Source organism: Dromaius novaehollandiae, chromosome 2, assembly GCF_036370855.1.
Source record: "Dromaius novaehollandiae isolate bDroNov1 chromosome 2, bDroNov1.hap1, whole genome shotgun sequence".
Classification (NCBI taxonomy): Eukaryota; Metazoa; Chordata; class Aves; order Casuariiformes; family Dromaiidae; genus Dromaius; species Dromaius novaehollandiae.
The window spans coordinates 64,493,828-64,520,957 of record NC_088099.1 but is presented as its reverse complement, the minus strand read 5'-3'; the positions used below and the strand labels follow the sequence as shown (position 1 = coordinate 64,520,957).

General features: G+C 37.8%; 1 protein-coding gene across 1 annotated transcript; it reads right to left on the bottom strand.

Moving 5' to 3' along the window:
* On the bottom strand, window positions 1–26,560 carry SPMIP7 (sperm microtubule inner protein 7). Its single transcript, XM_064505476.1, is given in 11 exon segments — window positions 1–124; window positions 3,648–3,755; window positions 15,387–15,494; window positions 15,905–15,946; window positions 16,929–16,996; window positions 17,478–17,616; window positions 18,284–18,360; window positions 19,363–19,445; window positions 25,607–26,081; window positions 26,083–26,130; window positions 26,555–26,560. Coding segments are annotated over 11 exon segments (1,278 nt in total).
* Between the last annotated feature and the right edge of the window lie 570 nt (window positions 26,561–27,130).

Genomic DNA, 27,130 nt, shown 5'->3' with positions numbered 1-27,130 from the left:
TTAAACTTTAATAGTTTGTTGTTGTACCTTGCTGAAAGAATTCTGAGGACTAACTGGAGTAAGCATTTGGGAAAAAGGACCCTGGTGATTATATTGAGATGAGCGTCCATGTTTTGCTATGTATCTGCAGTTACAAAAAGACAGAAAAAATGACTTTTAAATTATATTATTATTATATTGCTAAACATCCATCTCTTCTCCCTCCTCGCTGCATTCTTCATAAACAGTTATGCCCATTAGTCTCAGAGAATATTAACAATTTACAATATTCCATTGTATTAGAATTTGCCTCTGTAAGAACAATTGTGGGAAATTATAAGAGCTTTAAATCTTAGTCTCTGGATATATCTAACATGTGCTGAAAGACAAATCTCTACAACAGCTTTAAGAAAGGTATGTTCTGCTCTCGCCTCTTTCCAACCTTTCTTGGAGACACACACAGTTGCTTCTCAATAAACCTGCACACAGTTTGTGGAAAAATGCCATGAGTATGCTGAATATGTTCAGACACACAAGACACCATGGTGTCTGGAGGGCAAACTCTTGTGATGCTGGAGGTTTGGCTTTCAAGCCTAGAAACACACTCTGTTGGCACCATGGTATAGGCAGTGCCTGCTCCAGATGCCCTGTCCTTGTGGCACAGAATATTGGGATGAGGGTTAGAAAGTATGTGGGGGACAGTCTAGGAGGGAACAAGTTATGCTAGACTTCTGATATGCTCTTCTAATCTTTTACAGAAAGAGGCACTATAAATAATCTTATACCTACAACCTCAGTTGCAAAACCGCTCATCCAAAGCAGGGCTGACACAGAACTGACCACAGTATCGTGTGTTCACTCAGTCTCCAAGTAAGAATAATTTTCTTTTGTCCTTATGATCCCTCTTGAAATCTCCCAGGTCTCTGGAAGTCTCCTAAGCAACTTACTGAAAGCGTACCACCCTTGTCTCTAAAATCAAACTAAATCCAGTATTATATTAACCATTGTGAAGACATGACATTTTTACACAGCTGGTGGTTCAAATAGATTTGTATTTTCTGGGTACCAATGGACAGTTCATTTAAGCACAAAACAAAATATAAAACAAAACATAAAACGTTCTGTCCTACGTAAAAGCTAAACAGTGCTGCCAGAATGCACTAAAGGACTTTGAAACCTAATTTTCTGACTTTACCTTGGGATTACCTAGAAATACAAATACAATAAAAATACATCAATAAAACTTGACTCATAAAAATACTGTTCATAGTCAAAGATGAAGAAACCATATGTCTGCTGTTCTATATCTTATACAATCCTGTTGATTTTGGAACACTTATAATAGGTATAAAGGATTTTGCTCCACATACTGTTGAAACTCCATGCAACAGAAATACATGCGAGGAGTGGTTGAGTGCTGCCTGGTCTATCTAACACTGCTGATACTTTTGACAGGAACATTTATTAGACCATGTTAGCAGCAGAGTAGAGACTCTGTCTGATATCCATAATTGTCTCTAGGAGACTGGACATGTTTTGTAGACATGTCAAATGAAGCAGCTTCAAAAATATCCACCAGATAGAAGCACTTGCTACTTTCTGAGAAATTATTACAATCATGGCTTAAGAATGATCAAAGGGAGAGAAAAAAAAATGGCTCACCATTTTAAAAACAAGAAGAATGAGATAACCTCCCATATGAAAAGCATGTGGAGATGAATTAGAGTAGTCTGACCCCAAATTCAAGGACTAACCTCTCTTCCCTTCATCTCTCCACTAGTCTAGCTCAACCTGTGACTGCTGAAATGAGCACGATGTTTATCATTGATTGGACAAAGGGGAGAAATCAAGTATTAAGCACCTCTTCTTTATGGGCATCACTAACTACTATGGAGGGAAATTCCCAGCACCCATAATATTTTTACATGGCAGTTTCATAAAGGGCAATGACCCTCAATCCTAATTCAGTGAATACTATCTTACTCCATAGGTAGTCCCAGTGAAAGTAAAATAGGACTGTTACAATTTGAAAACCAGTGGTACTACCCTCAGGAGAACCTATCACTCAACCCAGAAAGAAGGTGGCAAAGTCTGGTCTACAATATTTGGATGTGGTTATACTCTCTACCTGTTTCCTATACACCCTTCATCAAAAAAAGTCAGAGGATTCTGCCATGGTTCTAGAAAGACTCCATTAGCACACAACACCACCCTTATTACTATCCACTACAAAATTAAGAAAATTCATCCACTACGAACTACACCCACACTAATGCCTGTAGAAAGTAAAAGGAAGTAACAGATGTGTTTTCCTTTCTTAGATCACACCTTTTGTTCTTTATCTTCTATCTGTCTGAAGGTTGCCAGTGATCTCTGCTAAGGCGCATTTGGTTTTTAATTTGTCTGTGACATTTAGAAGCAAGTTAGTCTGCATCAGGCTTCTCTGAGTTCAGCTTTATTAGCCTATAGAACCTCAAAACCCTGTTGTGTATTTTCATTCTGTGTCACCAGCAAACTGCTACTAGAGGTGAAAGCCTCTTTTCTAAGTATTAACCACAAGAGAAAAAGAGCAGAGGTAAAAGGATGGTGGATAGCAGATATGGAAGTCAGTGCATTTTGCTCAGTGATGAAACACTTTGATAGGGTGAATTCTTTAAAAGCCAGGCAGTTTCCTAAAGCTTCTCAAGCCTTTTCTGGACGCTCTTCACTAGCAGTGTTGAAAAACAAGTGGGATGCATTGTGAACAGAATCCTCATGTCAATTAGATAATTTAATGGAAGACAAGTGTCTCAGGAATATGTGGAGATAGTGTCCTAGATCATTCTGAAAAACAAGAAATCAAAATCTAAAGAGAAAGTACAAAAACATAAAGGAGAGAGGAGAAACAAATAGTTACTAAGCTACTCTCAAGCTACTGGGAGAAAGGCTGGCTTACAGCTATGTCCATGTCAGAAGTTTTATGTACTAACAAAAGAAAAAAGTCTTTTCAGCTGTCCCGAAGTGTCCAGCTCCTTTGAAATCAACGAGACACCTAAATACTTTAAAAATGTGGCCTGTAGTTTTAACAAGCCTTGTATGGAAAAGCGAGAGAGAATAATGATCATTAAATCAGCTCCAGAGGTAGCAGTAATAGTGATGAGGGGCTATGATTTCCTACTCACAGGCCCTGCATCAGTGTGCGGGCATGGCATGCTTTCCCCTCTCACTGCCCTCTGAGTAAATCCACCCCATTTTAACAACTATTTTCTGTATAGCAAATATCCATTTCACAAAGGTCTGCCAACACCATTTTGGAATACCATATAGTTTTATTTTGGGAATTTTTAACTTGACATACATGGGCCTCTTTCAAAACACACATGGATCAATCAAAAACATGATCACTTAAGCCATGATTTTGCCACCATGGCTAGAGAAGAGATTTATCAATGTAGAAATAATCCACATTTTATAAATCATAATTTAATACAAAGTTCCAGAGAAATCCTAAAATCACAAGCTGATTTAGCATGAAGATTATGTGCAGGTATGTAATGCCCAGTGCTCTGTATCTTTTAAGCCAAGGAAATGTCATGCTTAATATTTAATTGTTCTTTAACTAAACAAATGTAATTAGGATTTTCCCTGTAATCTTTCTGAACAAGCTGAAAAATATACCTCATACTTACCCATGCATTCGTGCAATTATTGATGGGGATGTTGATGGAAGATTAGAATTTGCTGGGTGGGTTGCTATCCAATGAACCTTGACAGTGTACCCAGGGATATTTGGAGTGCTAAAGGAAAAAGTTAAAGGAGGGAGAGCAAGAAACAGTAAATTAAATGAATTTAGGCTTGAAATATGATTTACAGATAAGTTATAAAATAGTGTTTCTATATCCAAGATGGATAGGGGATAGACAGTAAAAAAATCATCGTAATGTAATGAATGATCCTCAGAAGGCATATATTCGCGTAGCTTCTTTAGTATCAGTGAAGCAACTTTATGATGATCTAGCTGATGATCTGACTCAAAATCTTTGGTTAGACATGGCAAAAGCGAGCTCCTTAGTGGCTTTTCCTTTCTTTTCTTTTTCTTTTTTCCAAATTGTTTGAGTTCTTGGAATATCTGTATGATATTCATGATTGAGAGTGACATTTCATCTCAAAGAAAAAATGAGGTCACCAAAAGCAGTCAAGGAAATATTCTTAAAAAATGTGTTATGGATTTAATTGATATTTAGGTTCCATATTCAAATATGGAATTTAGGTAACAGGCTTTAGGCCAATAGGTGCAATTTCTTGTGGCCTAAACACAAGTGGTTTCTCAAATGATTCTAAAATTCTCCAAATTTCACCTAGAATTTTTTAGGAATAAATTGACATGTATGTGTAATACTCTCAACACTGCTTAGATATATCAACTTAAATACTAGCTTGCAGTGTTGGATGGAGACAGTATGTGCCTTTTTACATGTGCTCATTTAACCCTGTTGTTAATTCCAAAGCTAAGGTTTAATGTGAAATTCAAAAAGAAAGTTCCTCCAAGACAATGAGTAAAAAATTCTACTTATCCAAGGTAACACAACTGAAAATTTTACTAGTAGTCACTGGAAGATGAAGCAGAGCTGGACCAAATTAAAAAAAAGCAGATCAAGAGAAAACATACTAGTATGAATTCAGAGAGAGAATCTATGAAGATTAAAAATAAAAACAAACTAAACCCCAATATGGCAGCTTTTTCCCAGCACAAAGTCATCCAGAGAGCCTCATCAGTACTGCTCTATACTGACAGCTCAAAATAGGACACCACTGAATTATACATGTATACACTGAATTATCCAGACTGCCCATACACTTGGGGGTAAGTGCTCATGAGAAGCTGTTTCATCCACTGAATCAACTAAATAGTTGGGATCATAAACCTTGCCTGTGTCACTCTTTCATGTATTTCCAGAGTGCATGAATGATAACGGTGCCCCCTTTAAAATAATCTCTGAGGTATTTTTTGGTTCTCATATACTTTGGGCAAAAATAAACAGTTCCTTTAATTATAAGAAGGCATAGAGAATTTCAGTACAGCTGACGAGCTGTTTCTCCACAACTAAATTCAGCACAGGATGCAAAACTGGAGACGTGTGAGGTGTGGTTTATCAGGTAATTCTTTGATCTGTGTACTAGGAATTTTGGCCCTGAAATTCCTCACCAGAGTAGCAGAGGTAATGACAAAATGCTGTACCTACCTCTATTACATGTAATCTACAGTTATAAACACAAAGTACTGCAGGTGAACTATACTTGCCACAGGAGCACCAGCAGTATATGTTGTTGTCCATATACTCATAGCTAGCAGCAGGCTCTCCCAGTTCTTTGCCTTATTTTGGAGTAACCTTGCACTACCCATATATTTAACGAATATTCATATATTCAATATATACCCATTTATTCATACACTGCTATGTTCTCTTGGTCAGACCGTTGTGTGAGACCTTCCAACGCATCTGGCTTTGTAGAATGAGTATCACAGTTCTACGGCACTTGGGAAGCTGTTACTCATAGGGAATCCCCAAGTAGTTGGCGGAGCAAGTAACAAATCTTCTTTGTGTCTTAGCAGCCATGCAGTGGTTACATGTAGGCCTGAGGATCTGGTACAGCAAAGGAATGTATTTTCGGAATTGTTCAAAATGGCTTGTAGGCAAAGTTGCCTTTTCATGCAAATGTAGACAATTGTCAGATTAACTACAGATGAGGTAACTCTGTATAAAAATTGCCATTTGCATATGCAGGGATGCAACTGAGGCACACAAACACAAGGACATTGGGTGCATCCAAATATAAGCACATGCATTCAGCCAAATCTGAAAATGATATCACTTTGAAGGAATTGGTCAAACTGTGAACAGAGTTTTACTGCCCTACATACCAAGCTACATCTTTCACATAAAATAGAGAAATTAATCTCCTTGGAATTGTATGAGTGTCACAAAGAGAAGGAGATCACAATAAGAAACCCCATAATAACTTGCAATGTTTTATATACATATCTGGAGTTACCTAACATAACTATACAACTGTGGAGATATCCAAATACACTATGCACTGTGAGGCATCTGACTGATAAAATCTTCTGACCTTCAAAGCTTGCAAAGCTGGAAACCTAGCAGTCCTAGTAATAATTAATTCCATTTTTTAGCGTATTTTTCCTGAAAAGCATCAGAAATGACCAAACTTGACCCAGAAAAACAAAATCAAGCTTGAGAGATGACCCAAGATGCAGATTTGTTCTAGACTGTCTGTTAAAAAGTATTCACAGAAGTTGGTAACTTCATAACATGTTGAAAGGATGTTGCCCTGAAAGAGAAAAGAGATGTGAAGAGACAAGCTGAAAGTACCAGGATAGTAAGAAAGCTTACACTACACTAAAGCAGCTGCTCTCCTGGGAACCTGCAAAGAAGATGCAAAAATGTGCTGCGGTTATGTATGTGATAAAGCAGAAGAACCTGAGGTTAAAAAAATACCCCTTTGGTTTTTTGTTTTTGGATCATGCTGTCTAACTCTAGTGTGTTTTCTCTGATGAGCTGCTAAACCAGATTGTTGCTGCTGAAGAAAACAAGTAAGTGCCAGGCTACCACTGGGCGACATATAAAACTCTTCTGTGGTTATAGTTGTCGTCATCAGTCTTTCTTTCTGTAACCATGACATCTCTCTTGTTCATACACTTCCTTGTTATCATACTAACAGCTCTTAATCCCAACAGTAAGAAACATACGAAGCATTAACAGCTGAATCTATGCAAGCTCCAAGACTTCAGGTGGAATGTAGTGATTCTGAGTGCCTCTGTTTTGGTGTGCCTCTGTTCGGTACGTCCACCTTGGGATATCTTTGAAGATTTTTATTCTCTGGCAGTGTTCAGAAAAATCGGTGTGGACTTAACTTAGTTGGCCATCCATATGGGCATTTAAAGCCATATGAGATGCCTTAGGGTACCCAAGATGTCCACCTACTACACAGGACCCAAGAAGAACCATACTGTTCTGAAACAGCAGCTGGGAGTAATACTCTAGGGTCTCTCCTACAGTGTTGGATGCCCAGGCTTGCCATTTAAGTTCCATCTCACAGTCTTCATGGGAGCAAATTCAAGATCCTCCAGATCACTTGTATTTCTTGAAAACCTTGTGTCTAGTGCTTAAGCTTGAGTGATTGAAGTATGCAAGTTCTTTGTGCAAAAAATTCCACCTAGTGAATGCAATCCTGAAGTCTTATCTTGCATTTACAAGAGTAAAGAGTTCCTAACATTTTACTCTTAGACACACTATTGTATAAAACCCAAAGAACTAAATCACCAGTCATAAAGCCATCTACTAGTTCTTGTTTGTGCAATTATAAAACAGGCCTCAGGTCTCACTCACAGTATAGAAGACTCACAGCTGGCTTCCACCTTGAATTCCCTTCCAGGTAGACCTATGTGTCACACATTTGTGGCTCTTCTTTTACTCCATGATCCCATGTGCCAAGCAGAATAACATTAAGTTCAAATGCCTCAGACATGATCCTGTGTGAGGAAACACAATCCATACAGTCTCTTGTGTCCAGAAAAATGTACTTGAGAGACATTGTGAAGTCAAATCGAGCTACTCTGTGCAGTGTGAAGAATAGGACCAACAGGATTTTTGAACAAAGTGTTTTGGGCTGTCTTTCGTACTCTCCTCTCTCAGGCATCAGAGCAGGGTAGGGAATGGGTATTCCCAAATGGATATGGAATTTCTAAAAGGTCAGAAACATCAAAATGTGATTCCCCAGAAATATTCTGGACCAGGTTCAACTGGAATATTTTGTTTCTACAATTTTAAACAGCTTTATTTTGTTTCTACTTTTTCACGCCTTTCTTTAGTATAAGTTAGTATTTCAGAAACAAAAAATCAATTCAAGAGATAAAATCTTCATTTGGAAAATGTCAAAGTGGGCTATTTCAGCATCCCCCCCCATGACTCAAACTGGGAAATTACTAAAAACGGATACACGGTGGACAAGATGTCAGGTTCTGAAGAAAAGATACATTGTGGGAAAGCTCTTAGGCAGCACATGTAAATGACTATGCAAGGTGCAAGGCAGAAGAGGGTCCTGTCTCCAGCTAATTGTGGCCTGTGAGGTTTCTGTGGTAACTTGAAGATGATTAAGGGATGCATGCACACAGTCAGTTGGAGGCTGACTGTACACTGAAGAAATATGATTGAAGTCACTACAGATACACTGGTGTGATAGTAGAATTATGCCCAATGTACTTGGGAAACCAAGAGTAAAGGACAGTTTCAGAGAACAGCTTTGTGCGAGAACTGCAGGATTTGAAACACTCAGGACTTTTTCTTCCTGGAAACTATATGTATAAAGTTACCATTTCAATCAACTGCTTGCAGAAATGGATTTTGGTCAGGTCCTATTCTCTCTCACACACCCTGGACAAGTCACTTCAGCCTCCTCAGTCTTCATCTCTGGAGAACTAATGCCTTACCACAGTGTTATGGTGAAGAACTAGCTGAGGCTTCAAAAGTGCTGCTAAGTTAAATAACACTTTAAGTTAGAAGGCATATGTATTTGTGTACCACTGCCATCTACTGAATATTATGGGAGCTTATGAATTATGAGTAGCAAGTGTATGTAAATGACTGTTGGAGATATTTATTTAATTCAAGAGGCAGAGCCCTGTGGAACAAGAAAACATAAACTCTGTCCTAACTGTTCCTGTTAAATTTCAAGAGGTTGCAATAAGCAAAACAGTGAGAAATCAGGAAGCTGCTGTGCTAAAATACAAGAGACACACAGAAGAGAGGAATACAAGACATATGTAACTTGATCAGTATGTACTATCACTGTGTATGCTGGAATGCACTAAGTGTACTATACTATTACTATACTAAGTGTATATACTAAGAGTGTAAGGGAGTTTTAGCAATGCCAAGAAGGAAAGAGAGTTATACGTGTCTGTCAAACCAAGCATTTACCAGAGCCCTGCCCATGAATGCTACAGAGGAAATCCCCATCGCCCGCGTGGGAGGCTTTTTTTCCATTGACCCTTAAAACACCTGCAGGACTAAAATACCACACAGAACATAACCTTGTTTCAGCAGCTGATTGGGGAAGAGGTCAACTAAAGGAAAAAGCTGGTGGCTAGAAGGTGGAAGAGAATTATTATACAAAGTTACATACTGGTAAAAAAAAAGAGGGCAGCGGATGATTATGTTGGGAATCCATATGACAAAGAAAAAACAGTTTCTGTATTGTTTTCAAAATTATTGGGCTCAAAATGCATTTCTGAATAACAGAGAGTTTTTTTAAGAGTAGTTGTTAATATCAAGAAAGAATGAATTGGGTCACTACTTATTTTCACTGATTAAAAACACAGAGTCTCTCAAAAGTGCCCATAGAATTTAGCAGCCTGAGCTTTCTTGGAAGCCAGTGCAGCTGTGTTGTGAAGTTTCCTCCTCTGGGTAACTTGCCCAAGGGAGCTGAAAATACATATAACTAAATGTTACCTCAGAATTCTGACTTTCCTCCTCTTCCTTCATACACACCTGGGTCGAAGAAGTAGTACATAGGTTTTTAAAAGTTCTTAGTGTCTAAAAGTTTTGTTGTGATGCTTGCCAGATTTTTGCAGGAGCTTAGCAATCAGCATTGCACCCAAAATGTGAGCTCTTTGAAAACTCTGGTTTTCAAGTGTGGTTGCTGAGCTATTTTTGAAAGCCTGGCCCATTGTCCATAACATACTCTTTAGCTCAGTTGCTTCCATACCTGGTATATGGTCAGCTATACGACATATAAAATCAATTCATCTTCCACAGATAAATATTATAATCAAATAATCAATAATCAAATCGGTAAGAAACAAGCAAATTAATAAGCAAGGAAAACACAAATAATCATTTCAGACTCCAAAGAATGTTCTAAAACACATAGTAAAGGTCTCAGTTCTGCAAAGTATATGAACACATCCTAAATTCCAACCCTCTTCAGGAAATCTTGTAAGCAAATGTGTTCAGCTCGTCGATTCCAATGGGATTTATACTTCATGGGCGACAAGAAAAAGAAAGCAAATACAGGAAAGGGGTTTAAAGTAGGCAGACAAGAGAAGACAATAGGAAAAAAACAAACTAGTAAAAGAAACCAAGACAAAAATGATGAATTAAATATACAACAACAACAAAAGCAGTGTGTGGCTGGACACTTGTTGGCCGGTACATTTAACAAAATTACACAAGCAACATTCAATGAAAATACACAAAAGCAACAAAATACTCAATTTGGAAGCTTGCTAGTTTGTAGCATGAAAAGAAAAGATTCAGGCGTACAACTTCTGTACTGTGACAACGTAATCCAGTGGGTAGAGCACTGAGCTGTAAAATGAGATCATGATATGCTTTATGAAACATTTTTGGTGAAAAAATGCAATATTATAGTAGAGCAGCCTTAAAAAGATATTTTCAGAGCGCTCTTTCTCAACAGCTTCCTAATTTTTTGACTGCCTTGTTTTTTTAAAGACTTGTATGTCATCCTTGGCAAAGAAATGCTACAGGACTCTAGCTGTTAGGCATACATTGCAACATAACCAAGATGAAAGAAAGAAATAAGTTCATCCTAAAGCAAGTTTAGGAGTGAATATACAAACCAAAGATATTTAGATTGAGGCCATATTCCAGGGCTGGAACAGACCTCCAGAGATTACATCATCGATCACTTTCTCCCACGATAGGCTTTAATGAAAGCCTGGAAGAGAATGAGAAGAACTGAATTACCATCCAGGATTTTTGGTCAGGTGGGAAGATGGATAGTCTGACTGGAGAAAAGAATTTGCACAGCTTCCTCATGAAAATGTGCACTGGCCACATTAGGCTGCCACCATATCACAAACATAATTTTGATTAATAATAAGTTCAGACTCATAAATTTAGCATTTGTAGCGGAGTCACAGCACTTATGGCGTGGCTTTCCCACAACCATTCCATATCTGAGCCTCAGGAAAAGCGGAAAGTTTACAAGATAGTTTATAGCCCTAAGTTTTTACTTCTATCTCAGACTAACTTTTAGAACTACAGCCAACAATTTGTGCTAATTTTGCTTTTAAAAAGCATCTGTCTTTTTAACCAAGTTTAAACAAAGCACAATTTCAATAGTTTAGAGACAGAGTTTGGTAAATTAGTTTGGTAAAAAAGGCACAGGCTGGGACTCGGGATATATGGAGTTTCACTTCTGACTTCACTATAGATTCCCAAGGGTATTTGGCAAGCCATTTAATCCGACTGCATCTGGATTCCCACCTGTAAAACTTCCAAACCACACAGTAAGCACTTCAGAGTATGATCTGGTGTGCTGTGTAAATGTACAGTGCCTTGTTCACTAGGCTGATCTTACATTAGGGGCTTGTAGGCTCCACTGCAGCATAAGTCATGACTTTTATCTTTTTTTCTAATTCCTTAAAAAAGAAAAAAAAAAGGAAAGAAAAACAGAAGATGGTTTCCTGTTCTGCCAAAAGGAAGAGAGGGTGGGCACAAGGGTAACATAAAAAACATGCCCAGGTTCACCACTCTTCCTGTTTGTCTCTGCAAAGTTACATGACAGATGACTCTTCAGCTAGTTTCAGCTTTGCTAATAATTTGACTGGTAACCACTTTCTTGCATGGTCTGGGGAAGAACAGTGTCTCCCTCCAGAGCCTGAGAGCTGATGCAGTTGCCCAAGTGTTAGAGACAGGAAGTCAACTGATGATACTCCATGAAAGAGTGAAAGTGACTATCTGCAGAGAGATTTTACATTTTTCAGATTCGCAAAGCATGTTTAGGCTTCTAAATCCAAACATCTCTCACTTCTCAAGGACTTTGGTGGGAGTTTAGGAACCTTAATACCTTTGTGGATCTGTCCACAACTACTGTCAAACACACAAAGAGAACGAGAGGGAAAAAAAAGAAAGGAATCATTTTCATGTCTCCTTTCTGACTTTTTTCTTTCTTCTGCTTAAAATCATAGCAATCTTGATGTCTGACAATCTTAGGCACAAAGAACAGATATACTATAAGAAGAGTCTGGTAGAATTTTTCAGAGTTTTTTTTCTGAGATGTTAGGAGTCTCCAAGATGTCTGAATATTTTAGGTCTCAGAGCTCTTGCTCTCCTAGTTGTCATAAATCAGTGAAACCCATAGCCCCACTCACTGAAAATCAGGAAGAGGACATGGCAAATACTGGAGAAGGTGATATGGAACCTGGTGCTCAAATACATAAAGCCACAATGACATCAAACACAGCAATTAGCTCCAGACAAGCTGTTTGTCTGTTTACAGCATAGTGCATACATTAACTTCTATCCCTCAAAGCTCTACAGCAACAGCAGTATCACATGGCAGAACCAAGGCTTAATAGCTCTGCTAACTTCCCTACAAACCTAGAAATCTCTGTTGTATGCTATACACACATAGGAGAAATCTTGTATGTATGCTGTATTTTTTAAAGTGCAGTACTCAAAAACCTCTTTCTAATATTTATGCTCTAATTCAAGCAGAAGTTAGATGAAGGCTGTGAGAACTCAGATGATCTATGTTATGCAGGATGTGAGATCAAACAGAATGGTGCATTATATACATAAAAGCTTAGTGTTAATAAGTTTAGTTACAGTAATATGGGTCAAAGTCAGCCATCCTACAATGCATAGCACCTTACTTTGCCTGTGAATCTACTGCTCTAATGAGTAGGGCTGTTTGAAGAGTGATGTGCTGTTCCCCGCAAGGGTGGCGGCATGTGCAAAAGAATATGCATTCTCCCCAAAACTGATAACAGAAACAGAAGTGAATAGACCTAAGCTGTAGCTCAGAAATTCACCTCCATGCCAGCTCCTAGCAACTGGGAATGTTTAGCACATACTCTGCCATATGTGAGCAAGGCCCAGCATCCTGCACTTTGTTCAGAACAGAGAGGGAAATATTTTTACAGCTTCTTCCCTTCTGCTTCCTCTAGTAAAATATCTCTTCTGTAGTTTCCTTGTAAGTGTGGACTACCCAAGAGCATTGAAAACACAGAATGGAAAGGCCTATGCAAAGAGAAAAATCTGATAAGGTAAATAAAATAGGCTCTTTCCTCTTTTGTTTTACCATTTTCAGACATGCTCTCCAAAGCTTAAAAATAAATGCTTCTTACCATCTCAACCTACTAAAGACAACTTCAGGAAGTTTTAAAGGCTATGTTAATCTTTGAATTTCAAAGTTTATGATCTAAGTAAAAGTAAGGAGGTGCTCCTAATGGCATTCAGGGAACTTTTGCAAACTCAAAGGACATCTAGTGGCTAAAGTTAAAAATCGCATATTTTCAACATTACAATATTCAGGCCATACTATCCCATTGAAGAATGCCATTTGCTTTTCCACCCAACACACTTGTTCATTAATACTAAAGCACAAGATGTGCTTGAACTATGAGAGTATGCCATACTTCGTAAACAAGCATGGTCTTCTGGAAGTAAAGACTCTTCAGAATGGCATTAGCAGAAATTCCTGGGTCCCACTGTTAAGCCTTGAATGTAATACAGTAATCAAAAGGTACAGGCTAATTTATCATTTGATCTTTTCTAAGGCAACTGCACACCAAAAGACAGAAGCCGCTCTTTCAGTAAGGTAAAGCTCTGAATCAGTGATACTTAGAAAAGCTGAAAAGCTACTTGCTCTGAATTTGGTAAGGAATTTGTAAGCAGGTGATACCATTTAAAAGAGTTAGATATAGCTTGATTATATTAATGGTGCTTTATGCATGTAGCATAAGAATACTGATACCCAACCATGTATCTTGCTTTTTGCAGAATGATGCAGTACACAAGTTGCTAAACGGTTCTCCAAAATTATTGCATTCTTACATTAATTTTGCCCCACTATGCTTATTGAAATTATGCTTCTTTAAACTAACAAACTTAATCTTTAACAGTTTACTATATAAAATAATAACAAAAACAAATATCCAGATTTACTATTACTACTATCGAATTTTCTGGGTATTATGCATATCCTTGTCCAAAATTAAATTTAATGAAGGGAATGTGTAGTTGGGTACTTTTAACAGACATTGTTTTCAAAAGTGATGAGCACTCACTTAATTCAGTCCCTGAGAACACCAGTAAAGAATTCAAGTGCAGCTGTCATCCACAGAACTTCTACTGAGCCTGCATCAGTGACATCCAAATCTTCTATTCCTGTCACTGGGCATTTACAGAAATGCCTGTGTTGGACAGTTTCAACCTCATTAGGAAACACGTCAGGTGTTTTGGGGTATGATCTAGCAGATGTGCTCAGATTAGCTTCACATACAACCCTTCTGGAGCAGAAAAAGGGCAAAGTGCCTGCCCAGTCTTTAAACCTTGCTCATGCAATTAGACTAGAAAGGTTAACAGCAGAAAGGAGAGTATATTCTGATTTCTGTCTCCCAGCCTAGGTCAGAGCCTGCTGATCATGAAGAGTTCATTACACAAAGATGACAGTATATTGCACTGGCACTATCACTGAGAGACTATACTTTCCAGGATGTTCATGCTCAGGGTAGCTTCTGGTCTGACAGTTGATTACTATTGGTCTGTTACAACCATTCAGTTCTAGATGGACGTCCAGGTCACTTGGATCATAGTGAAACTCTAGGATCTTGAAACCCCATCCTTGATATCAGCAAAATGGTGCTTAGAGAAGGATATATGAACATATAAGTTTCATTTACATTACTGCCAGCATGTTCCTCTGACAAAGATATTTCCTTGAAAGCCATTTTGCAAAATGTCAGGTAAGTTTTGTGTATTAAAAGTGAGGGGGAGAGAAAAAAATCTGAGAAAGTTTTGAATTTCTGAAAAATGAAAGAAAAAAACTAATCATCATTTCTAATTGAAAAGCATACTGCATGGTGTTAGGAGCGTAATTTCCCTGAGGCTGTAACACTGATGTGTTACAGACACATCTATGTTCTATGACCAGTCCATATTTAGTCAGGACAGGCTGCATGTTGGTTTATCATAACACAAATAGATGGATAAAATCTATTATATCGTCATCTGAGTAGAGATCTCTCTGCTCATCTTGTATTACCAGCTAGCTTGACTAATTTTGTATATCTAGGCAGAATGGTCCCTTAGATCTATATACACCTACACTGACCACTGTAGGCAGTGACCGCTGTATGCCATTTACTGCTGACTCAGTTATTGAGAAGGACTCTTCAGGTTCAATCTTTAGAGCACCTGAAAACCCACTGTGCTTCTTGTTTTAACAGAACCTTGTCCAAGTTACTCAAAAGAACAAGGAGCATTCCCCCTGACTTTTTATCGTGGCACAAGACCAGATACTAAAGGCTTTTTTCCTGTTTCACAAGTAGCTGTAACTCAAGAAGTGGTACCAAAATCATGCTAATAAAGAAAACATACTGTGCAGAGCTTGTGTAGCAAGGCTTTGAAGTTCGCACACGAGTAAGTGTGATTAAGTCCACGCTGGCATTGTCAACGTCTTCAAAATTTACTGCACCAACACAGCCACTGTTTGGATAGAAAGGAAATCAAATATGTACATTATTCATAACACAGCTGGTGAAGGCAGATGAACCACATACTGCATGCTCCAAAATTCTAGTTATTTATTAAAATGGTCCACAAGAAAAAACATGGAGATGAACTGCCCTGCTAGCCTGGCATGTCCCAAGATGAAAACAAACACCTGCTGAACTTGCAGAACATAACGAATGACAGCTCTAGTACATATGAGCAGAAAGGAGTTACCCACAAGCAGAGGAGACTCAGCACTCCCCCTCCCTTGGCACCAGAAAAGACCTTAAGAATAGATCCCATAGTCCATGTACAACTCATGCTATAGAAAATGGGACAGATGGGTTGCTTGGGCTAAATCAAAAATGTAGAATGTAGAAAGGACCCAAGGAGACTGTACTTACTTATAGGAAGGGATATGACAGGTTCGAGAGCTTGGGCTTATGCTGTTGAAGACAAAATATATCAATCACCTTTTTTTGCCAGACAATATTCTGATAGAATATTTATGAGGTCCCAAAAGAGAGGTGGTGAAAAAGCCAAAGTTTTGCTTTTGGAATGATGAATGCTCATTTGAATTGTGGTAAAAGACCGTGATAAATGATTAGGTTGGCATATATGCTAAATGACCCAGTTCAGCAGGCAGTCTCACCTTTTAACCCTCATCCCCAGGTACTGGGCTTCAGTCAATTTCCTAGGGCTGTGTAAGAAAGTTTTCTTTGAAAATGCACTTCTCTTCTTGCGGCACTTTTCACATTCAGTTTTTGGGAATATTGGAAAATTTAACATTGGGCTTGAATTTCCTTCTTGCTCTGTCCAAAAGAGCAACATCCAAGAAACGGTAAGGATAGTATGCTCTATCTCCCTGCCACCCCGCACAGATGCTTGCCTCTCCCATTGCTTGCCGATTCTGCCCAGCAGTGCACCCACCTATTGAGTTTGCCCAAGCAAACCTGCTGGTTCACAGTCTGGAAAGCAGGTAAGTTCTAGTTCTCCTACCTTGCTTTGACCACACTTCCCTTCCCCGTCTTTGCTTGGCTCAGTCCTTCTGAACTTCCACTGTCACCCTTCACTGGACCCATCTAAAATGCATTCTGAGATCATTTTGGATTCCACAGAGAGCAGAAAAAGCCTGGAGTTTGTAAATGCATACGGTTATTATGGTGTCTTCATAAATACCATGTCTCAATGAAAACATCAGATGCATGCAGTCATGACATAATAATTAACCTTAAAGAATTCTTCTAATTCTTCTCCCACAGGAAAAACGTGTTGGAGTATACTTTTCATATAGTCATTGACTGAATATCTTAACTTCTCTAGCTACAGAATTCTGCTGAGGTTAGTCTTCCAACAAGAAGAACTGTATACAGACTTCATAAAGGAAATACTTAGAGGACTCTGATACTCACAAAAAATGAAACTTACAAATCAACAGGTCTCTGTGGAAAGGTAAAAGACCTTCTTTGAAATCTGTCCCAGAGGCCTCCAACAACCTAAAATGATAATCAGATGCAATACCATCTAATTAATTTGGCTTAATAGATATTCATGCGGCAACTCTCCAGTGAGATAAACTCATAGGGGAAGGATGATCTGTGCAGATCCAATTGCAGAACTGAATTTTAGCTTAGTAAAAATAACTATTACAAATAATTATCACAAATAAACTAATTCAGCATGATATTTGTTATGCTACAGCATCATTCATACGAATCAGCTTTTACTGATATCCTTGTCCTCTCTACTAGTACTGTGCATGTCATATTCTTCTGTACCAATTTACAGGGGGAAAAGGGAAAAAATATCGAGCCATTTGAAGCAATTACTGGAGTGTTCTGTTGACTTTAAGTGCTCACTTGGGACTGTTTTTATTTGAAATCATTTCTGTGGGTTTATGTGTATGACAGACACAAAATTTAGGCTACACTTCGTTAGCAAAATCTATAAACAGTTTACAAGAAGTTGTTCACTGACTTGGCTTAATTCAGATTCAGGATTGTATCTCTTTCTTGTGAAATACTGGGAAACAGGATCAGCCATCACTTCTACTGTTGATTCTGGCAGCTGGATTTTGGAAGGTAAAATATCATCCCAAGGAACTTCTTCATAAGCTCTATATCAACAATGAGAAACAAGAGAAAAAGCTTCCAATATAATCATTATTGAGCGCCAACTGTAGCTAGACAATATAAATTTGTGTGACAAAGAAAGATGTGGAAAAAAGTAAAGGCGAATATTTTCTAGTTTAAAGGACATTGAAAAGCCTGCAATTGCATATTGCTTGCTGGGGAACAAGTGGCTACAGTACAGTTTCACAGGCTTCTCTTATGTAAGACATCACTCCAAAATTGGAAGAAGTAGCTTATCTTCCAATAAGCTTATTGTGATGTTCAGATTTATTTTGTCTAGGCTTGAATAGTCAGTTAAAAGAGACAAGACTCTTCTAAACAGAGATTAGATACCAGCCATACCAAGCCCACGATAGGCACTGAAGACAGATGTACTGCCTCCCCTTCTGGAAACTCCAGTCTCTCTCCACTGCCTATAGAGGAAGTGGAGATGACCTGCACAGACTGGACACAAACTTTTAGATAACTAAAGTTAATGAGATAAATCCCATGCTAAATAATTGCTGTTACAATAGCAGAAGTTCAGAATGGTAGAAAAACTGATTGCATTCTTATATGCCCCGCTACCTAAAGGTGCATAATAGCAAACAGTGATAAAAAGATGAAGTAAAACATAGACAAAAACTGTTCTTAAAAGAAATTGCCTCTCACTTTTGAGTACTTGACCTGTAGAAATAGTTCCTCGCTTTTTCTTCTCTCCAGCTTGCAGGAGAAGGACTGTTTGATTTCTAAAAGAAATTGAATAGATAGCACAGAGCATTGTCATCAACATATATTATAATATGATTGTTTGTTTAAAGGGTGAACTGAATGTGTCTGTGTTTTCTTAGTTTAGAATCTTCTTTTGCATCCAAATGTCAAACATGTAATTTCATGTTCTTCACTAACCAGCACTGGAGATCAAGAGTGGATCTATTTCTGGAGATTTTACTTGGGAAGTAAAATGTAATATACTGAATACAAGTTTAAAAACTGTAGTACAATGTGTTTGACTCTCTACTCTTCTGGAATGTAGGTTCCCATTTGTTATGCCACTTACTAAATGGCACAGCAAACGTGCACTTTGCAGTCCCCCACAAATGCCTGAAGTATTGTGTGATGTTCATTGCTGTTCAGGCAGTCCAACTTAAAGAACTCTAAGTATGTGCAGCACTTTAAGTACCAGGAATAGTATCTTTGGTGGAGAAGGATGCAGTATATCATTACATTCTTACTATTAAAAAGACTTAATTGGACTTGTGCTATGGAAGCATGGATGTCTTTTTATTTATTAATTTATTTGGGACTTATTCCCCTGAATAAGGCAGTGTCTAAGTATTAAATATGTGAGTATACCAAATATGGGCTTGCCTAAATATTAAAATAGTAATATACTTTCAATTGTACTTTTGAAATTTTTCTATATTTCTATTTGTATTTTTCTCTAACTCTGTCTCCAGTCACACATAAATGATATTGATAGTATCAGTCTTACATTACAGTCTAAATAGCCAGGGGAACTATAGAAAAAACAAAAATGGTCACAATTAAAAACTGATCATGCCAACAGTTATCATACAGCTACCTGAAATACAGTGCTTATTTCACTATATCTGATTGAAGATGTGAAATAGTCCAAGATTTCACTACACTAGAGTAATCACTGGCAAAAATAGAAGTTAAATGGAAAGTAGATTAGAAATGACATGATTTAAATGTTTTGCATCATTACAAGAGCACCAGACCCATACCTTGAGATTGGGATTCACATGAAATGCAAAAATACATTTTTGGTCAGGTAGAGCAGGAGCAACTTTCACCAGGGTTCTCCAACATGAAAGAAAGGGTTTCCTATTGTGTTAATCAATTTGCAGCAATCTTTATTGCTTTAAACTAGATGAAAACAACTCATGGTGGCTTCCCATAAAAATCCCAATACGTCAATGTTCATTTACCTGTTGTTACCGCTTTGAAAAGAATTACAAATTTTCACAAAAATACATTAAATTACATTGAGGATGAAAGTAAGTGATAAATAACATCACAGCATATATTGCTATGATTTGGCCAACTTCACATATTGCTGTGTCAGCCAGTACACACATGCTGATAATCAAGTTAGCTGCTGCCAAATAGAAGGATGGTATAATGCCTGAGTGTCGTCTCTCTCAAAAGGAACACTAATTTCAGCCTTTCTTCTCCCCAAACTTGAATCTTCAAAAAACTTGCAGGCATGCAGTTCATCTTTGAGAGATATATGTCCCTGTCAAATTTGGCAAAAATCGGTCAGTGAGGTCAGAAGTTATTAGAGGACCAACAGATATATGAACAGGATAAATGAAAAGTTGTTCCTTTAGGGAACCAGGATAAGAAACATGAACTAATCCTGTAAGTAAGGTAAGGGATATATACAAGACCATCATCTAAAAAGCTGTGTCATTAAGTAGCATGATGCTTTTGGTGACTTTGGGAAAGGTGCATTTCTAAATAGCATTGTTATACATTGTTGATATAGTAAAAAGGGTAGGCATACAGGCATACAGCCACAACATCACTCTCTATGGACACTTGGGAAGTATTATTTAGTATCCAGAATGTACTACCCAAGTAGTTTTCAACCTTCTTTTTATTTCCACACTCCCTAAAAAATTTCCATTCATATGAAGACCTCTATTTAGCAACTTAGAGCTAACTCATAATAAGGTTGCTTTTCTTGGTTATTTGTGGAAATTTTAGGTACGCTTTGGAGAAAATAGTTCAAAGACTAAAACTTGAAAACCATGCAGAATGCAAAGTTAGTTCTTGCCGCAAAGAACTAATCACTTAGACAAAGTTTAAAAGAAAATCATGGTTTTCAGCAGAAGAGACTAAGATTATTAGTATCCTAATGCTATATGTAGATATTGAAATAGCGTGACCTGTTTTTTAAAAGGGCTTAATGTGCAGTGTTATATAACTTTAAGTTGATGCTTTTGAGAAGCTTGGCAAGAATATATGGAACTTTGCACTGTGAAGAATTTTCAGACTGAATCACTGTCTAATTAAAATATTTCCTTTGGAAAATGTCTCCTAAAGTAGGCACTGACATTCAGTAAACATGGTGGCTGCATCTTCATTGTTTCAGCCTGATGCAAACTTTAAATGCTGTCTGGAAATATAAAAGACTTGTACTTATGTAGGAATGTTTCTATTGAGTTTTATTTCTGAAATACTGTAACTGCTTAATAGGTGTATATATATACTAGTGCCCTCTACAGTAAGGAGGTAGATATGCTCATATATATCCATACGTCCTAGTAGTTACATTAAAATATTGCTCCTCTGGTTTATTTATTAAAGGGTCAAAGGTTGCAACTGTTATTCCTTGTGCTGCATGTGTAAAATACTCATGTCAGCTATGCTGTCCTTAGGAGGACATGTATATAATTTTACACTTGCTCTGATAATTTTACATACAAATTTCTAGAGACCTCTGCTCTTCCACTGTATGTTGTAATTTGCTATCTTGACACTACTGTCCTCCTGCCGGGATGATTAATCTTCTAACATTTATTTCTCCTTTTGCTTTCAGTGGAGAAATTCAGCATAAGAATTGTAGTAATTCTTTCCTTTAGGTCAACTTTCTGGAGGTTTTAATGCCCCTAGTGATTTGCTCAGTTCACAGAATTGAAAATAGTATGGTCTGTTCTTGTCCAAGTTGGGAACTCAGTGGCTTTTTGTCACTTTTAACTACCAAAAGGTTAATGATATGCTCAGATCCAGTTTATTATTTAAGCTAGTCTCCCAATCTGACAAAGCAGGATTCAATGACGGATCATGACTTATGGCATTCATCCTTTTTTCTTTTTGGATTCTGAGCCAGAGACTGAAGATGTACCCATTCAGATTTTAAGCTGTTTCCCAGAAACCATGAAAGCCAGAACATCCTTTTGGTTTGTTTTTAAAGTGAAAATTGATATTCTCAGTGTCAGGGCATAATGCAGAGAAGCTTCACAAAATGAGGAAAGTCTCACAAGCTTCTCTGCACCTCATTCTCACCTGAAAATTGTGCAGTGTTTTTGACCTTTTATCTTTTAAAATCAGTAGGAGTACTGGGTACAGCAGGAGATGGTAATACAAACTGAAGGGTTTAGAGATAACTCTTCCAGATTCTTGTGCTTTAGTTCTTTGGTAAATTATTCTACTTCTCTCTATATAAGAAAAATAAATATAACCTGTCAACATTATTACTTCCTCTCTTTTCTCTTACTCCTTTTAAAGAAATTAAAGCTACAAACCACCCACTGAAAACTGATTTTGCATAAGCATAAAAACAATAGTTTTGAAATACTTTCCAATATATTGGAAAGACATGCATGACAAAAGAAGCAACAGAGAAAAAACAAAGCTGTTAAATAAGCAAAGATCTCTCTGCTAGTGAAAAACTAATGCAGAGTGAAATACATGATTATATAGACTATAAGCAATCAAATCCTTAGTGAAACCATATTTGTGTTTTATGTAATGGCACTCAGCCCTTAAGAGATTATTTTGGGTTTTTATGCATTATTTTCTGGATGAGCTACTGGCTCATTATGCAGTATGCTATAAACATTTCACTGTGTGATGGATAATTATTTAATAGCACTTTTTACCACTGACAGGTATTCTTGATCCTACTGTAGGACATTTTTTCATTCTTAGTTAACTTCGTTTATATGCTCCAATGGTTATAAGCTATACATATTATGATTGTCCTTAAATTATTATTTTTATGGTTAAGTAAGTTGCACATTTTTTTCTCTTTGCTTTACATGTTGCCTCTGACTAATCTTTTTTTTTTCTTTCTGAGGGCAGGTAAAAACTTTTAGCCCACTAAGTACCTATGTTACAAACTGGGCAACACCAGCATTGGCCTCAGTTACTTTTGAACATCATTTGAAAGGAAAGGCTGGAATCCTTCTTCGGTATGCCTCACACTCAATGTGCAACTTCTTAATCCTGGATAATCATTAGTCTGGAGAAAATGCTTCTTGCTTCTGGGGAGGAACCACAGGGAAGGGAGTTCTTCCTAGTTAAAGGCCATTGAGAAGTGAGCATAGTGTGGCCACAATTTCCTCAACAAGTTGCTAATAAATTTCTTCACCAGAGCCTCTTAAAGCAGCCATGGAATAAAGGAAAGATCTTCATATGGATAAATAACTGGTTAGAAGATCAGAGAAGAAGGCAGGGATAAATGACCAGTTTTCAAGGTAGATGGAGATCACTGGTAGAAAGACCCAGAGATAACCCATCTGTGTTTAGGACATTGTTGTTTAACATATTCACATATTGTTTGGAAAGGGGGGTGTTGGAAGTTACGTGATGGGTTCAAAAAGCAACTGGATATATTAATGAAGACAAATCTATGAATCTATGACTACTATTTACAAAGACATCACCTCCAGCTCCAGAAATCCCTGGTCTACAAATCATCACATGATAGAAAACTACTCTGGATAAGTATGATGACATACTTGCTCTGTTCTGATATTCTTTGCTAATTATCCACTGCATAGGATGGAATATTGGACTTGCTGGACTTTGAACAGGTCCAAATATGGCCACTTTTAGAGCAGCATGCTCATTTCTTATAGCAAGGGTTACTATCAAGCCTTTAGTCAAACTCTGTAGTGTTTCTCATTTCCTAGTTTTTGAAGAAAACTGTATCTACAGGTTCATCTTCCAATGGGGGCAAGAAGTCATCTCTGCTCTTTATCACACTTACCAGATGTCCTGATTTTTTCTGCAATCCCCACTCCCAACCCTCTGTTAAGCCATGAAAAATAGAGTACTATTAACAAACTGGATATGAGGGTCTCATTGCCAGGTTTCCAGGCACAAATCCTACAGGGTCTCCTAAGCAATGCAAAAAAACCTGAAACCACACGGAAATGGGGGCAAAATCCTGTTGTCATATGAATGACAGAAGGGGACTCTACAGGCAAACAGTCAACTCTTTCAAGACCTTGTCTTCTAGCACTAAGCACCTTCCTTATACTGAGCGAGAATATATGAAGAGCTGTTAAGCTATGTCCCTTCTCTGGCAGGCTCTGATTCTGGGGTCTTAGAATGACTTCCTCTGCCAACCTTACATGTATGTAGATATCACAGGGCCTCACGATTCCATAAACTTGCTTTGATCAGCAGATGTAAAAGGCTGCCAATGCAGTTCAAAGCAACTGTGTCTACAAGTCAAAGACACAGCACCACATTTTCTCACATACAGAAGATCTCCTGTATGTTGCAGATGTTTTACACACCTCAGCTCATCCATCTCAAAGGCTGCTTCTGTCTCTGTTTTTTTTTTTTTTCCATTCATCCTTGACACAGTGGAGAAAGTGACTGTAGAATTTGCTTGCAAAATGCATGACTGATCTCTTTCAGCAAAACTTCCCCAAACAGCTTAGCTTAGCTGTGGAATGTTTCAGGACTGATATCTAGAAAGATTAGCAACTTTCATTGCATCATGTGCCTGTGGGTTGGTAGTTGGGTTCTGAACTGTACTGCTGAAATATGGAACTTGTTTACGCAGTCTTGTTAAAAACAGCAGTTAAAACTCAACCATTTTTTATATCTATGTGTACATATTTGTACTTGATACCTCAGCACCACAAGGAGATGTGTAAATGAAAACTAAGTTTGGAAAAACATTTGCAGAGCTTCTCTTGGGAAACTGATGCTGGATTATATCTGTTTCCAGGTTTTGTTCCAGAGTTAAGTTTGACTTTTGCCCACAGCTTCAGTGGAGTCAGTATTTCACTCTGATAGTGAACTTCACCACTGGAAAATCAACAGAAGGTCACCAGAGAGCTTGTATCTGCTTTCTCCATTTCGGACCACTTCCTTGACTGTAATCTGGATTGCTGACTTTACCACATTCAGTTTTAGATCTGTGTTCATTTCAATAGTGTCTCCATCTGCCACAGTCCGTGTGTTGGAAAAATTAACCATCAGATAGAATCACATACCTCAGACCTTCCTTCCCCTTCGCTTTTCCAGAGGCTTGCAAAAAAACAGCTGACCACCTCTGCTTGATGCCTGAGGTCTGATTTCATATGTAAATAGAAATCACAGTAACTGACAAATAAAAGTGCAAATGATAAGGGATGAACAAGAACAAAGAGGAAAATGGGTGGATTTCTATTTTTTACCCTTTATGGTTTCTTAGGTTCTTTTTTGTTTTTAGGACTGCCATAGGCTTAAAATGATTCGAAGGGAAAAGTTCTAAGACAAGGAACCAAAACCACTGCCTGAATTTACAGCACTTAGAAATGTAATGGGGACAATAATATGGATAAACTACAGTTAACTGTGAGAAGTGATAAGTATTATCTTTGTATAGCAAAATGGAGTAAGGAGGTTATTTATATTTCTTTATACATGTACTAAGTAAAAACATTCCTATCTCTGAGCCTTTAGAATGTTGCTTGAGTTCCCATAAAATTTTGTTCTAGCTGTAAAGAGCATTTCTCAATGAAAATTGTTTGAATCTGCTTAACCTTTAGAGAAGTGCACACTGCTCACTACTAATAATGTCTGCCTTTAGAAGCTCTGGATAGACAGTTCTATTTCCAGAATTTTCATTGGACTATGGTTTTAAATATTAGCCATGAACCCCAATTTGTTTCACATTAAAAACAGGGAGAGTTTCCATTCCCATGCTGCAACTAATATGAAATGATCAGACCCAATTCTAGGCAAAACACTTCAATATGAACTAAAAAGGTAACGTGCTTTTCTGGAAATGCTCATTAGAATTTGCTGACTGGTCCCTCTTTGTTACAGCAGAGACAATGAATCGTACAAATGCTCTATTGCAGTCGATACTTTCAGTTCAAATGTCCAGTGCAAACATATTTTATAAGGTTGTTCTTTCGGAAACTTGGAGAATAGTGTTCAGAAACTAATTTTATTTATTTATTAAGCATCATGAATTTTTTTGTGATTATAAATAAAATTAATAACTTGCTTTACCTCCAAGTTGTGCCCTGATAGAAGCGGCTGACACGTCCCTGGAGTTCCATCTTCTGTCCTGGCTGATTTCCTCCAGGAGGATCATCTGCCTCCTGTGGGCAGTCTGGCCTCTCTTTCCTGAGATGGGGACCCGCTGGTGAGGTTTCACATCACTGTAGTCCACCAGGGATTCAATAGCTCTTCCAATGTTGGGCTGCAGTTCAGCATCAGCTCCTGGACTCACAAAACCTGAGCAAGGATCTACTAAAGACACATAATCCCGATGTGGGAATAAAGGGTAATTCAGCTCTCCTGGAGAGGTGTACAGATGGAATTTAAGGAAAGAATTACTGTCTTTCTCTTCAAAGCTGGCAAAATCATGTCTGTCCTCAGAACCTCTCACAAAAGGCATGCACATCTTCTTCTTTAACAGATTTCGATACTGCTGGCGATCCATCTTGTTAAGTGCTTTAGCTGACATATGAGACTTTGTAAAAGGCACCTTACTGCCTTTCAGCTCCATGGGAAACCATGGTCATTCTCTTCTGTCGTTCTTATATAGCAGCAAACTTAAAAGACTCCACTCCCATTTCTTCAGTTTTCTGAAGTCCTATCTAATAAACCACAGTAAAACTAGAGGTCATCGTCCAGAAGATCAGTGCAAAGAAACCATAAAAGAGCAAGGCAGCGGTTTAAATAGTGACTTCTCTCCTGAAAAGAGATTTATCAGGTAGGGTACAAAAAAGAATGAAGCTCTCAAATGAACAGAATCTTTTTTGTTGCTTGGTAACAAGACAAACCACCTCACAATGAGATGTTTCATGGTATATAACATGGTTCACAGGTACCACACTAATCTAGTCCTTCAAGGGAACATAGTTAGCAACTTGAAATGACACTACAACTACTTATTCGTCTATGACAGCCAAAATTAAGCAACTTTCAATTTTTCCAAGAATGATACAGTACCTTCATCGAACTATTTTAAAATAAGCTAGTCCATTCATATTTAGACAAAAAATATGAACTGCACTGAAATATATTTAACACAAAAAATCTATCAAATACAATGGCACATAAATGCAGATATAGAAAAATTATAATTACTACCTGGAGTAAGTAAATCACATTTACACACGTGACTTCACAATCTTCCATGCTGCTTAATTTCCTCCAGAGTTTTACCATTTGTTCTCTTGGGTTGGCAAATCCATTAGAGGCTCGGGTCAGAATACGCAGCACTCATTTCGTAATCCCAGGCTCTGGGATCATCTTTATTAAGAAATCTAAACAAAAGTGGTCACATTTACAGACGTCTTCTCTGCATGACTTCAGTGCCACCTGCAAAGGTTTGGCACTTTGAAAAAAATCAAGCTATGTTTATCTGGACAGTTCAATTCAGATTACAGGGCCTTTACTTTATGGCCATGTTAGGATAAATTATATGCACAAGGCCTGATCTTTCTCTCACTTACGTTAGTCTCGCATGGATGTAACTTCACCGAATTCCTAACTTGTTCTTGATCAACACAAGATCAGAAATTG